Source organism: Phoca vitulina, unplaced genomic scaffold, assembly GCF_004348235.1.
Source record: "Phoca vitulina isolate PV1807 unplaced genomic scaffold, GSC_HSeal_1.0 scaffold85, whole genome shotgun sequence".
In the NCBI taxonomy this organism is placed as follows: domain Eukaryota; kingdom Metazoa; phylum Chordata; class Mammalia; order Carnivora; family Phocidae; genus Phoca; species Phoca vitulina.
Window position 1 is genome coordinate 1946040 of NW_022589788.1, and position 13077 is coordinate 1959116.

Below are 13077 nucleotides of genomic sequence, written 5' to 3' on the forward strand. Positions count from 1 at the left end.
GATTTTATTTATTTATTTGAGAGAGAGAATGAGATAGAGAGAGAGCATGAGAGGGGGGAGGGTCAGAGGGAGAAGCAGACTCCCTGCTGAGCAGGGAGCCCGATGCGGGACTCGACCCTGGGACTCCAGGATCATGACCTGAGCCGAAGGCAGTCGCTTAACCAACTGAGCCACCCAGGCGCCCTCTTTGTCGCACTCTTATAAGGTCCTGTATGGGGCTCTCTTCTGGATCCCTTGCACTGGCTAGGTGCATTCTTCTCACCTGGAGTGAGAAGCATTAGGTGTGGAGTTTGGGAGTCATAGAAGTGATGATGATTTCTCTATCCCGTTTTCTCATTTTTTTCCCCATGGTGCTCTTGGCTGCGTTGTCTCATTTGAGTCATTAGGTTAGGAAGATATTCTTACTTTATGGATGAGGACTTCGTCGTTGTTGAAGTTATACGGTGGAAGGAGTGGGGCTAACCACTGACGCTGGGCCCAGTGGCCTGTCCACTGCCCAGTACTGACCCTGGCACTGGAGGGTCCTGTTAGCGCATGAAGACCATTTGATGAGAAGCAGTTAAGGAGGGCAGTCTCCAAACCATAGTCTTGTTTTCAAATTTTTGCTTTTCCACTTACGGCTGTGCATCCTTAAATAAGCAACTGAACTCTCTGTAATAGAGATTAGGAAGCTATAGTTAGGGGCGCCTGGGTGGCTCAGTAGGTTAAGCATCTGCCTTCGGCTCAGGTCATGATCCTGGGGTCCTGGGATCAAGTCCCACATCGGGCTCCCTGCTCAGTGGGAAGTCTCCTTCTCCCTCTGCCTCTTTCCTGCCTGCCCCCGCCCCTCCCCTGCGCCCCGACTCATGCTCTTAATAAATAAATAAAATCTTAAAAAAAAAAAAAAGAAGCTATAGTTAAAAGAACAACATCAGGTATATGACTGTGTGTAAACACTAAATAAACTGAGGAAGATTTAGGCTGGGGACTTGTTAATGAACCATTCACCATCAGGGAGAGAGGAGGAAAGAGGACCCACCCAGATCATCATTTCCTGACTAAAAGGAGCATAAGGGTGAGTGACAAAGCTGGGAAGCATTGCTTTGACTAAATTTTACTTTTTACTTTTTCTTTCTTTTCTGCTTTGATCTGTGCTAGGACATAACGGTGAGGGGTAGTGTGTCACGTAGTTAGGAGCAGACGCTGGGGCCAGCAGCTGGAGTTCAGATGCAGCAACCTTATGCTGGCTGCTGAACTGCTTTATGCCTCAGTTATCTGAGGGAAAAAATGAGTTAATACATATACAATTGAGTGTTTTTATTTTTATTTACTTATTAAAAGATTTATTTATTAGAGAGGGCATGCACACACACAAGAAGGGGGAGTGGCAGAGGGAAAGTGAGACAAGCAGACTCCCTGCTGAGCGGGGACCCCCCCCACCCCCCACGCAGGACTCAATCCCAGGACCCTGAGGTCATGACAGCTGAAATCAAGAGTCAGATGCTCAACTGACTGAGCCACCCAGGCGCCCCTACAATTGAGTTTTAAATCAGCACTTTACACATAGTAAGCAGTGATTATTTTAAAGGGGACTTTTGAGCAGTTTCATCTGCAAGAGAACATCTGGAGACACAGGAATAGAAATGATCCGATCAGAGTAATTAAAGGCTTTTACTTAACTTTGAGGTCCCAACTAGGGCACAACAGTCAGCCTGAACCCGTGAAGAAGAATCTTAAACATAAGGTGGGTGTTTGTCCATTAGGGGAAGTGGAGAACGAGGCTAGTAATGTGAGCAGTGAGGGGTATAACTCATTATGGTTGTGTTCTGTTTAATTTGGGAGAGAGCTCTAATGTTGGACTCCCTCCTGCGAGGAGATATTAGGGACTCCTCTTTCGTTGACTGGCATAGCAACCCAGTTGCTAAAAGTTCATCATGAATTTCTGGCTGGAGTTTTCATGTCTCTTTTGCTTTTCCACCTGAGGCACTGGATAGGACGTGGACAGTCTCTGCAGCACTGTGCCCTGTCCTTCGCCTGAGCTTATCCATCAGTGTCAGCTTCTCCTGTTGAAAAGCTTGTCACTCTTTCCAGCAAAGACTCCACATTTTTTAAAGCTTTTCCCCCAGTTTTATTGAGGTATAATTGACAAAATTGTAATATATTTAAAGTGTACAGTCTGATGATTTGATAAGCATATACACTGTGAAATGATTCTCACATCAAGTTAACACGTTCATCACTTCTCATAACTACATTTTTTGTTTTGTTTTGGGTGAGTCTGCCATTTATTTCATTGAGTGTGTCCTGATGATGCAGTTTGGTTCTGGGTGGAAACCTCACGGAGCCCTTCCAGAGAAGTTAGGATGTCCCTTGTAGCGGGTAGCCTACTGCAGGAACAAAGTCTTTCTTAAGTCCCTACTCTCCCAGGGCTTATTTACAAAAATGAGTTAGAGATTGAGTGTCCTGTTCTCTGTGGGCCCACAGACTGGTGATGGAGCAAACATACACACAGATGTCTGATCCTGTTGGAAAATGGCTGAAGAGAGGTCAGAGTAAAATACCTCAGAACACAGCAGGCCAGGCGCCGAGCTCAGGGGCTTGGGGACGCTTCATAGAGCAGGATATATTTAGATCTTGAGAATGAGCAGGGCTGAAAGGTTTGGAAGAGAGAACAGTTCAGGTAGGGCATTAAAAGCTCCTTAAGCACCTTCCTGCTGGGTGCCAGGCAGCAAGTGTGAAAGCAGGGACATTGACCGCTCACTCACCGTGCTGGCTCTGCTGCTCTCTGAAGGCTCAGTAGATGTTCGTTCACCAGGTGACTGCCACCTGCCCCGTGCACCTGGAAGCAACTGCTTCGCTGTGAAAGCATCTCTCCTGTGAAGCTTTCCGGACAGCCCTCTATATTAGTTTCTTGGGGCCGCCAGGACAAAGTATCATAGCCTGGGTGGCTCATACAACAGAAATTCATTGTGTCTCAGTTCTGGAGGCCAAAAATGCAAGATCACGGCATCAGTAGGGTCGATTCCTTCTGAGGCCATGACGATGAATCTGTTCCAGGCCTTTCCACCAGTTGCTGGTAACTTTCTGGTAATCGTTGGTGTTCCTTGGCTTGTAGATGCATCATCTCAGCTGACTTCTACCTTCATCTTCACATGGCTTTCTCCATGTATTTGTGTCTGTATCTAAATGTTCTTTCTTTTTTTTTTTTTTAAAGATTTTATTTCTTTGACAGAGAGAGAGACACAGCGAGAGAGGGAACACAAGCAGGGGGAGTGGGAGAGGGAGAAACAGGCTTCCCGCAGAGCAGGGAGCCCGATGCGGGGCTCGATCCCAGGACCCTGGGATCATGACCTGAGCTGAAGGCAGACGCTTAACGACTGAGCCACCCAGGCGCCCCTAAATGTTCTCTTTTTATAAGGACACCAGTCATATTGGATGAGGGGCCCATACTGTTCCAGTATGACCTCGTTTTAACTAATTACATCTTCAGTGACCCTGTTCCAAATAAGATGTATTTTGGGGGAACACAGTTCAACCCATAACACCCTCACTCTGCTCTTTCTGCCTCCCACCATCAGACACTTTTCCCTTGCTGATACATAAGTGGGTTTCTGTCATGGCAGCAAGACTATTTGTTTACATTTATTTGTCTATCATCTACTCATTTCGCAACTTTTTATCTCCAGGGCCTTGCACATAATGGGGAAGCAGTAGTGGAGATCTATTAAGCACCAGGAGATAATAGAGGTAAAGGAAGGTAGCACAGAGGTCACTTCTCTTATTCTCCTACTGACTCCAAAGGCTGTCTGGAGTTAGGTATCAGGTGGCCAAGGACACCAGCAAAAACTACCACTTTTATGACTGAGCATTTTTGATACCTTCTGGTTTATTTTCTTTGGAGCAATAATTCATTATTACCTGGCAGTCATGGTTTCTGAGAAATGTTTTAAGAATATTTAGAAACCGACATGACCCTCTGAGTCTTCTAGCAGACACTTGATCCAGAGGATTTTGTTAATGTCCACTTCTTGTTTCAGCCTTTGGTTTGAGTGTTCTGCCTTTAGGGATTCAGAAGTAAATCAAGTGAATGGCTGGAATAGTTAGCCATTAGCAAAATGTTTGTGCTAGAAGGGAGATGCGAAGAAATAATTGAATCGGCCCACAAGCTTTAGAATGAGCTCATAGATATTTTAGAGAAACGAAAATTTGTCTAGTTTCTGATCTAAGGTTTAGTTACACATTGGGATGGATCGTCCTGGGGTTAGAATAACTTTGGTAAGAAAGAATATTCCAGGACACACTTTGTTATTTCCAGATAAGGAAATAACATACAAGGCACAGTGGTGTCTTGTGGGACATTAGACAAGGGATGTTAATCTTAAAATATCCTTTCATCCCATTATCAGTGGTTTCTGTGTGAAAGAACTTGCTGAAATGTGTTCATCTGAAGGCAGGCATGGACCAGCTTATGTAAGGTCTTGAGGTGCTTTATTCTAAGAACAGGGAAAATTATGGAGCCTTTCAGACAGTACAGAATAGACAGAATACTATGGTGAATCCTGCTTTATCCTTTATCCAGCTTCAACATTATTAGCGCGTGGCCCGTCTTGTTTGTTTTGTGTAATCCGTACTTCCCCCCCCCCCCCCCCCCGCCCCGAGAAGCTTTAGGTAATTTATTATTTCATCTATAAGTATTTCTGCATGTATCTTATATATCTAACATAACTATAATAATATCACACCTAAAACTTTTAATAATAATTCCTTAATGCCATCCAGGTCTGGCTGGTGTTCAGAAGTCTGTCTCAAATGTCATTATTAGATTTAGATCAGGACTCAGCCACAGTCCTTTTATTAGCCATCAGGTTTTAAGCAGGGGAGTGAGTGCTGACATCAGGCATAATCTTGAAACTCCCTGGTCTCTCTGGGGGAATGGGTTGGTGAGGGGGTTGTTGGGAGACAAGGAGTAGAGAAACTAATTAGGAGGCTGTTGTGTGTCCAGGAGTGACGTGGGCAGGGTGGATGTGAGATGTCACGTGGACAGGCCAAGCTCAGTTGTCAGGGTTCATCCAGACCTTTGGGTTCTGTTGAGTGTGTGTGTGTTTATTTGAAAGGATTGTTCCCAAGGTTCCTTTGATTTAGGTAGCAACATATTAAGTAGCAACATATTAAGTAAGATTAGTGAAATCTTAAAATTTTTACACGGGTAAAATTATAGTGGCTTGATGGAGATAGAGAAACACTGATCTGCACTTCTCTTTAATCAATTTATTCAGCTTTAGTACAGCTCATTTCCCATTGTATCATCTTGTCTGTGTTGTCATAATTATAGTAGTGATAAGATTACAGAATAGAATAGGAAATTTTATAGTTTTTCACTTAAATGTTATAATCTCTTATGTATGTTATGCCAAAGATCTTTATAACTTCAAAATATTGCATTGAGCAGATTTTAATATTGATTTTGTGACCAGTAGTGTACTGTTAGACGTTTACAACTAGTGGGCTTGTTACTACCTTTCATATTACTATATTATTATTTTTTAAAGATTTATTTATTAGAGAGGGATTGAGCGAGCATGGGGGGAGGGGGAGAGCGGGAGAGAGAGAGAATCTCTAGCAGATTCCCCGCTGAGTGTGGAGCCTGAATCAGGGCTCAGTCTCACGACCCCTAGATCATGACCTGAACTGAAATCAAGAGTTGGGGGATGCCTGGGTGGCTCATTCGGTTAAGTGCCTTCGGCTCAGGTCATGATCCCGGGGTCCTGGGATCGAGTCTGGCATCAGGCTCCCTGCTCAGTGGGAGTCAGCTTCTCCCTCTCCTCCCCACTTATTCTCTCTCTCGCTATCTCTGTCTCTCTCTCTCAAATAAATAAATAAAATCTTTAAAAAAAAAATTTGGATTAAGTAATAACTTATTTGTAGAGATCTTTCTAGAAAAATTTGCTGTCTTAACATGCTCTTAAAAACTAGGGTAATGAAAGTTGAAGGCATAATTGACAAAAACTAAGTATAGGTTTGTGCTATAAAAATGGAATGTTTTTTCTTGATTACTGGGCTCAGAATATGTGTATTTTGATTTAAGTTTATAGACTTCCTTGTTGGAGGAAGGAACACGTGTATATCTAGTCTGCAGTCTTCATCTTATCCCATTCGCACGGCAGCTGTCGTAAGAGCGGTCTCTGCCTTATCTCATTTTTCAGAGATTCCGTGAGTCAGCTCTGGGACAAGAAACAGCTACCATAGCCTCTACATTGTTGCCCGGGTCCTTATTCACTGGTGAAAATAGCTTCAGATGGGGACTCACTTAGTGATAGAGAAATAACAATGCTGTATATTCTTCTCCTTTTCTTGTTTTTCAGACATTGAAGTAGAACCTTTGTGTCATCGGCTCAGAATGTTCAGCTTCTTTTACATCTGATGAAGAAATGTCAGACAACCATTGTTTTGTTCTTTGTGTCATTCTTTTAGAACAAACTAGATTAAAGTGAACAGATTAAACTAAAAATTTAAAGGATACATTTAGAGAAGAGTAAGTTTTAAAGACTACATTCAGGTCCTTAGTTTATTTATTCTGCGTTGACTTTTAGTCCCTGATTATTTTCATACTTCGTCTTTGAGTCCTTGAAATAGTGTCACTTTAAGCATACTGTTATTTCTATCATATCTTTAGGTTTCAGAAGAGCAATATCCAAATTGATTTGTCTTAAAAAAAGGGGAGTTTCCTCCAACTGATTCTTTGGCTGTTGGTACCATAAGATATTTTTATATAAACTCTTCTTAAAAGCCTTGCTATTCCCGTTGTGGTCCAAGTTCAGTGACATTGGTGAGACTTGGGAGCTCGTGAGACCTGCACAATCTCAGGCCCTTGATTTCATCCCTTCTCATCCCTTTGGGGCCATTGTTCCCCGCATTGCAGCTTCTGCCCCAGCCCCTGTCCTCCTCACTATTTACAGTATGGCTTCGAGGTTAAGAACAAAAGCTCTGCCGCCAGATGGCCAGCAGTTTGAATCCTAGCCCCGCTGCTTCAAAGCTGACTGACCTGAGTCCCCTCATCTGTCAAGTGAGGAAAACAATAGTGGATCCACACACAGGGACGGCAGAGGATCGGGACACGTGAGAGCCGATGGCTTCTCCCTCCCCTCATCACCATTGTTTCAGCACTCTTGCAGTGTAAACTGCCGGCTGGGGGCTTCCCAGCTTAAAGTCATTATCTTACTCATGTCTCATGATTTTGTGCATCAGGAATGTAGGCAGCCTCAGCTGCTCGGCTCTTGTGTTCTTTGTGGCATCCACTGAGGCCGCGTGATGGTTTTCAAGTTTCTTTTTTTTTTTAATTGTAATTGTAATGATTAAATTATAAGAGTTCTTTATACATTCTGGATGTAGATGTCTTCAAAGATACATGATTTTCAAATATTTCCTCCCATTCTGTAGCTGTCTCTACTTATGTGTCCTTTGAAGCACAGACATTTTTAATTTTGAGTAAGTGCAATTTATCTTTTTTTTTCTTCCTTTTGCTTGTCCTCTTGATGTCATATAAAACTGCCTGACCCGTTCTGTTTAGGCCTGTGCCCCATTTGGAATGAATTTTTATATGCCGGGTAAGGAAAGGGCACTGATTGCGTTTGAGTTGCTCATTTAATCAACTCTTTAAAATCTCTTTCTTGCTCACCCTGTGTGGCCTGAGGAACTGTTGACTCACCATTACAACTCTGCGTGTGGCTCCTGAGTCTCACCTTGTCTCTTCATCCTTCCCTTCTTGTTCTTAATTGATTCAAAAAGTGTTTATTTGTATACTGCTAAGGGCGGGGGACTGCCCCAGGTGCTGGTTCTGCTCCTTCTCACTGGGTGTTCCGCTAGCCAGTTTCTCTCCTCTCCGGCCTTAGCTGCTGTCTCTGTGCTGATGACTTCTGAACCAACCCCCTTCCCTTCTCAGTGAGTCTGTGAGCCCAACTTCCCCAAGGTGAGCAGAGTGTCTGATCACTTTTTGTGCCTGGCCCAGTGGCGAGACATGATAGATGCTCAGTAAATACTTCATATATATAGTTAGAGCTGTCAGCAATAGAAATGAAACTCTTTGTATGCTTAGTGAAGGATGCTCTTTAGAGATTTAGTAGTTACAGATGAATATAATTTAGTATTTGAACATCATTTCAAATAAAAGAGTGGGATTAAAAAGAGTGTAAGTAGCCATAATAACAGACCTTTAAATTTGAGTCATTTGAGCATCTTTTAGGTGAGTCACAAATTAGGGCGTGTTGACATTTTCAGTACCTGCTGTTCTTTCAACTGAAAAGATCTGATGAGGAGCATTTCCCGTCTGCATGAATACAGATGCGGAGCAGCTGCTTTCTTATTGATCTGTTTGGAGAATCCTTTGCAAAATCACTACTGACACATTTTTGGGAAAATATCATAAATCAGATTTCTCTAGAAATGAACTGTGTTGCTGTTGGTAGGTCCTGTCTGTGTGGGACAGCATCATGACTTAAACTATCTTGTCAAAATTCAACATCTCGGGGCACCTGGGTGGCTCAGTCGGTTAAGCGTCTGCCTTCGGCTCAGGTCATGATCCCGGGGTCCTGGGATCGAGCCCCGTATGGGGCTCCCTGCTCAGCGGGGAGTCTGCTTCTCCTTCTGCCTCTGCCACTCCCCCTGCTCGTGTACTCTCTCTCTCTCTCTGACAAATAAATCTTTTTAAAAATTTCAGTATCTAGTTCTTTTTCAGTTTGACAGAGGACATAAAAGCTTTGTGAGCTTGTTCTCCTGTTGTCTGCCCAAGAACAATGGCGAGGACGAAAAATGCCATTGGTCAGTAGAAGGGTGGGAGATGGCTGATGAGCCATGTGCCTCCGAGGTCACAAAGAAGCCTCGCACGTCATGGCTCCAACTCAGTCACTCATAATGTTCTCATGCTGAAGATTGTGTTTGTCAGGCTGATGTGCTTGTGATGAAATGCTATTGGACATTGATTCAAACACAAGACTTTCTTGTATTTTGATTCTGTAGGAACCAAGAAAGAGTGTGCAATGAATGGTGACACTCGGGCCGCCGTGGTGACCTCACCACCCCCGACCACAGCCCCTCACAAGGAGCGGTACTTCGACAGGGTGGATGAGAACAATCCAGAGTATTTGCGAGAGAGGAACATGGCACCGGACCTTCGCCAGGACTTCAATATGATGGAGCAGAAGAAGAGGGTGTCCATGATCCTGCAGAGTCCTGTAAGAGAAACCTTCTCTCTGTATAAGGGTCTTCTTCCTTCTCTGATACTTCAGCTCTTAGCTCTGTTGTGTGTGCCAGAGTCCCTGCATTCCCACCTTGGAAGTCTGCGCCTCGTGTGTATGTGCGTGGGAAGAATTCTGTTCAGTTCAAGTTATCAGGCAGAATAAATGAGAGCTCTTCAGTGTCATAAAGGAGAGGAGGTGCTTGCTGCTCCTTTTTACCCTCTCACCACTTCTCCAGAGAGTCACTTTATTTTGGGACCCTTTAAAAATAACTCTTCCCTCCAGACCACCTCGCTTGGTGCCAGGCACTTGGTAGGCCTTAACAGGACCTCATCATTGATTGGTTTTACCTTTAGTGACACCAGCACTTTTTTTTTTTAAGATTTTATTTATTCATTTGAGAGAGACAGAGAGAGAGAGAGAACATGAGCAGGGGAGAGAGGCAGAGGGAGAAGCACACTTCCTGCTGAGCAGGGAGCGCGACGTGGGGCTCGATCCCAGGACTCTAGGATCACGACCTGAGCTGAAGGGAGACGTCTAACGACTGAGCCACCCAGGCACCCCGTGACATGAGCACTTTAAGCCACAAGCATGCCCACTGTCTTCTGTTTGCGTCCTTACATAAAGGAGTTCTGTCTCCATCGCTTCCTCATGTTGGTGCTGCTGCCCTTGCATGTGCTTTATTCTTTTTTTCCCTTCTAATATTGTTTTGTTCCCTTAAAACTTCGGGGTGTTATTTGGCAGATATTCATTGAATTTTTTTAATGTTTGATTATCTTTTATATGCTGTTCAGAGAACCTGGAGAGTTAGCAGTGAACAGGACAAATAAGCTCTCTAACTCTAATAGGTTTTGTTTGGTTATTATTACTCTTTGCATATTGTGGAAGTATAACTTAGGAATGTATGCAGATCTTACGTGTACAGCTTGGTGAATTTTGACATGTGCATAACGCCTGTGTAAGCACCTGGGTCAAGTCTCAGACTTCACACCCTCCTCAAAGGAGGTGTAACAAGAAACAACAAACAAGCTCAGTGCAGGAAGCAGTGGGGTGATTAGATTGAGTGGTGGTTGGAAGCGGCCTGAGGAAGGGAGGTTTCACCTGAATCTGAATGAGCGGAAGGAGCCGGCCATGCAGGGATGGGGGGAGCAGTGTTCCAGTTGAGGGGCAGCTAGTGAAATCCCTAGTTTAGGGATGAGCTGGATGGGCTTGGAGAGTCAGAAGGCACCAGTGTGGTCTGAGCACAAGAGGCGTCAGGGAGGGGGCAGGTCCTGGAAGGCTCTGTAGGCTCGGGTCAGGAGCTTGTTTTGCATTCAGAGTAGAGAGTCATCAGAGGGCTGCAGACAGGAATGGCACTATTCAGTTTTATTTTATTTTCTTAGAGCGTGTGAGCAGAGGGTAGGGGGTGGGGGGGCAGCGTGAGCAAGAGAATCTTAAGCAGGCTCCACACCCAGCTGGAGCTGGACTTGGGGCTCAATCTCATGACCCTGAGATCATGACCTGAGCTGAAATCAAGAGTCACATGTTTAACTGACTGAGCCACCCAGGTGCCCCTGGCACGATTTAGTTTTTATTTTTTTTATTTATTTTTATTTTTTTTAAGATTTTATTTATTTATTTGAGAGAGAGAATGAGAGAGAGAGAGAGAGCATGAGAGGGGGAGGGTCAGAGGGAGAAGCAGACTCCCTGCCGAGCAGGGAGCCCGATGCGGGACTCGATCCTGGGACTCCAGGATCATGACCTGAGCCGAAGGCAGTCGCCCAACCAACTGAGCCACCCAGGCGCCCCACGATTTAGTTTTTAAAGAACTCATGCTGGGTTTGGTATAGAAAGAGTATTGTAGGGGTACCTGGCTGGCTCGGTCTGTAGAGTATGTGACTGTTAATCTCAGGGTTGTGAGTTCAAGCCTCACTTTGGGTGTGGAGCCTACTTAAAAAAAAAAAAAAGAAAAAGTATTGTATGGGGCAAGAGAGAAAGCTGTCTTCCAAGCAGGAGGTTGCAGTAAATTTTTGAATTTTATTTTGAGGGTAGGATCAGTAGGACTTGCTGATGGGTGGCAAGGAAGAGATAAGAGGAAGAAAGAAATCAGGGAACATCTAGACTTTTAGCTTGAGCAGTTTCCTATGTAAAAGCCACAAGAAATGAAGTAAACATCACTGGGGGTAGAGTGCAGAAAGTCAACTTACGGCACCTAGTGTGTGTGGGTGCTGTACGGGGCCCCCAGCCACAGGTCGTCTAGGACACACATAGTCAGCATCATCGGTCACGGATCTGAATGATAAGCTGAAAGACCAGAAAGCCTGGGATTGCTTCCTAGTAAGGTACTGGTGCTGGATTCTTGGTTTTAGGAGCATAAGAGTTGAGCCACTGCAGGCAGTGGGAAAGCCCACCCTGTGGGCACAGATGCTGATGGTTGAGTAGATGCTGGAGGGAGCTCGAGAGAGTTTTCTTCAGGCTGATCCTCTGTTCTCGGAATCGTAAGTGGGGTCACCTGCTGAGAACGGGCCCAGGGAGGTGTGAGGAGAGAGAGGGTGTGAGAGTGGGTGAGGGGATGGTCTGTCCTTGGGTTAGTGTGAAGGGCATACTCAGGTTAGGGTCATGAATTTATAGTGAGATGACACAGCATGGTCTCCTCGTCCCCCCCTCCCCCTGCTCCAGCCACTTTCAGCCGCATGAGTAGAAAGAGTGAAGGGTTGAATTTAACCAGGGTTGGGGGTTTTGCCAGGTGAAATGGTAGAGAGTTGCAGGTGTGAGCAAGGGAATGATTATAATGTTAAACCAAGGCTCTAAGCTGGGTGAGGGAGGTCAGGACGCAGGGAAGGTAAGGGATGGTGGACAGGTGTTGGGGTCACGGTGGGGTTGAAGAAATCGTGAGCTGCATGCTAGGAGGGGGTGTTTGGGGAACCCATGCTTGGGGCACAGTTTACTAGGCAAGAGCATGTCTAGGACATGCTCATGCACATGGGATGCCCAGGTGAGTTGGAGGACAGGGTAATTGGAGGAGAGGCAGGCAGTTTGCTGAGAGGTGAGGATGTGGATGTTGAACCATCGGGAGCTGGTACCAAGGTAGCACACAGGGTCACTGGCCGGTGACTGCTTGCTGGAGCTAGACTCTGGGGTCTGGATGGGTGGCTCCAGACCCTCACTGGCCCCTGCTACACTCAGCTCCTTACTGCACATGTAGGTCATCAGGGATGCTGTGGATACGGAGGGCTTCTTGCACCCTGGTTTTCTTTTTGTGTGTTACATGCTAAGCTTTAAGTTCTGTGATGGCAAGGACCATTTTTTCTAGCTGCGTGTCTTCAGTGCCTAGAACAGTACTTCATACTTATGTACGTGTGCTGAGTTGTGGTGTGGTGTACATACATGGTACATGCATGTTAAATTGAGCTTCCCATAGATACATCTGTGGATTTGGAAACCGTGGAAATAGATGGTTTGATTTTTCAGATTGAGGGCCCGTGAGGATGGGGCTCGTTTTATGCAACTCTTGCCTCCTCTGTGCCCAGCGTACTCTGTGACCTTTAGTGAGGCTCTCTGCATCTGTCTGTATCCCTTTATCCTGTGTCTGCATATCTGTCTATATCATTGCCTTCGGTGTTGATAACAGAGATGGCTGAGAAACTGTGTTTTGTTGATTGATTTCTTTTGGCAGTCAAAGCCCCTGTCAGCTTTCTCCTCCCTCCTTGACTCCCACAGAATATGATTTGTGACATCATTTGTCATATGGTAAACGGGTTCCTCCGGCAGCTCTTGGTTCCTTACATTGTTTTATACCATTGTATTAAATGTCATACATGTGTTGCTTGCTTCCTGCAAGTGATAGCTATGCTCAGACTGTCCCTGGGCATTATATCTTTTCAGCTTT

The 13077-nt window shown here is 45.0% G+C and overlaps 1 protein-coding gene across 10 annotated transcripts in view; it reads left to right on the forward strand.

The window, feature by feature from the left end:
- The window catches only part of ADD1 (adducin 1), an 87126-nt gene that overhangs the window by 32601 nt on the left and 41448 nt on the right, over positions 1 to 13077 (forward strand). For all 10 annotated transcript variants that reach the window (XM_032395585.1, XM_032395587.1, XM_032395588.1 and 7 more), the window contains exon 2: positions 8992 to 9206. In XM_032395585.1, the coding sequence (XP_032251476.1) occupies positions 9012 to 9206 (195 nt within the window). In that variant the 5' untranslated portion in view covers positions 8992 to 9011. The remainder of the gene's footprint in view (positions 1 to 8991; positions 9207 to 13077) is intronic.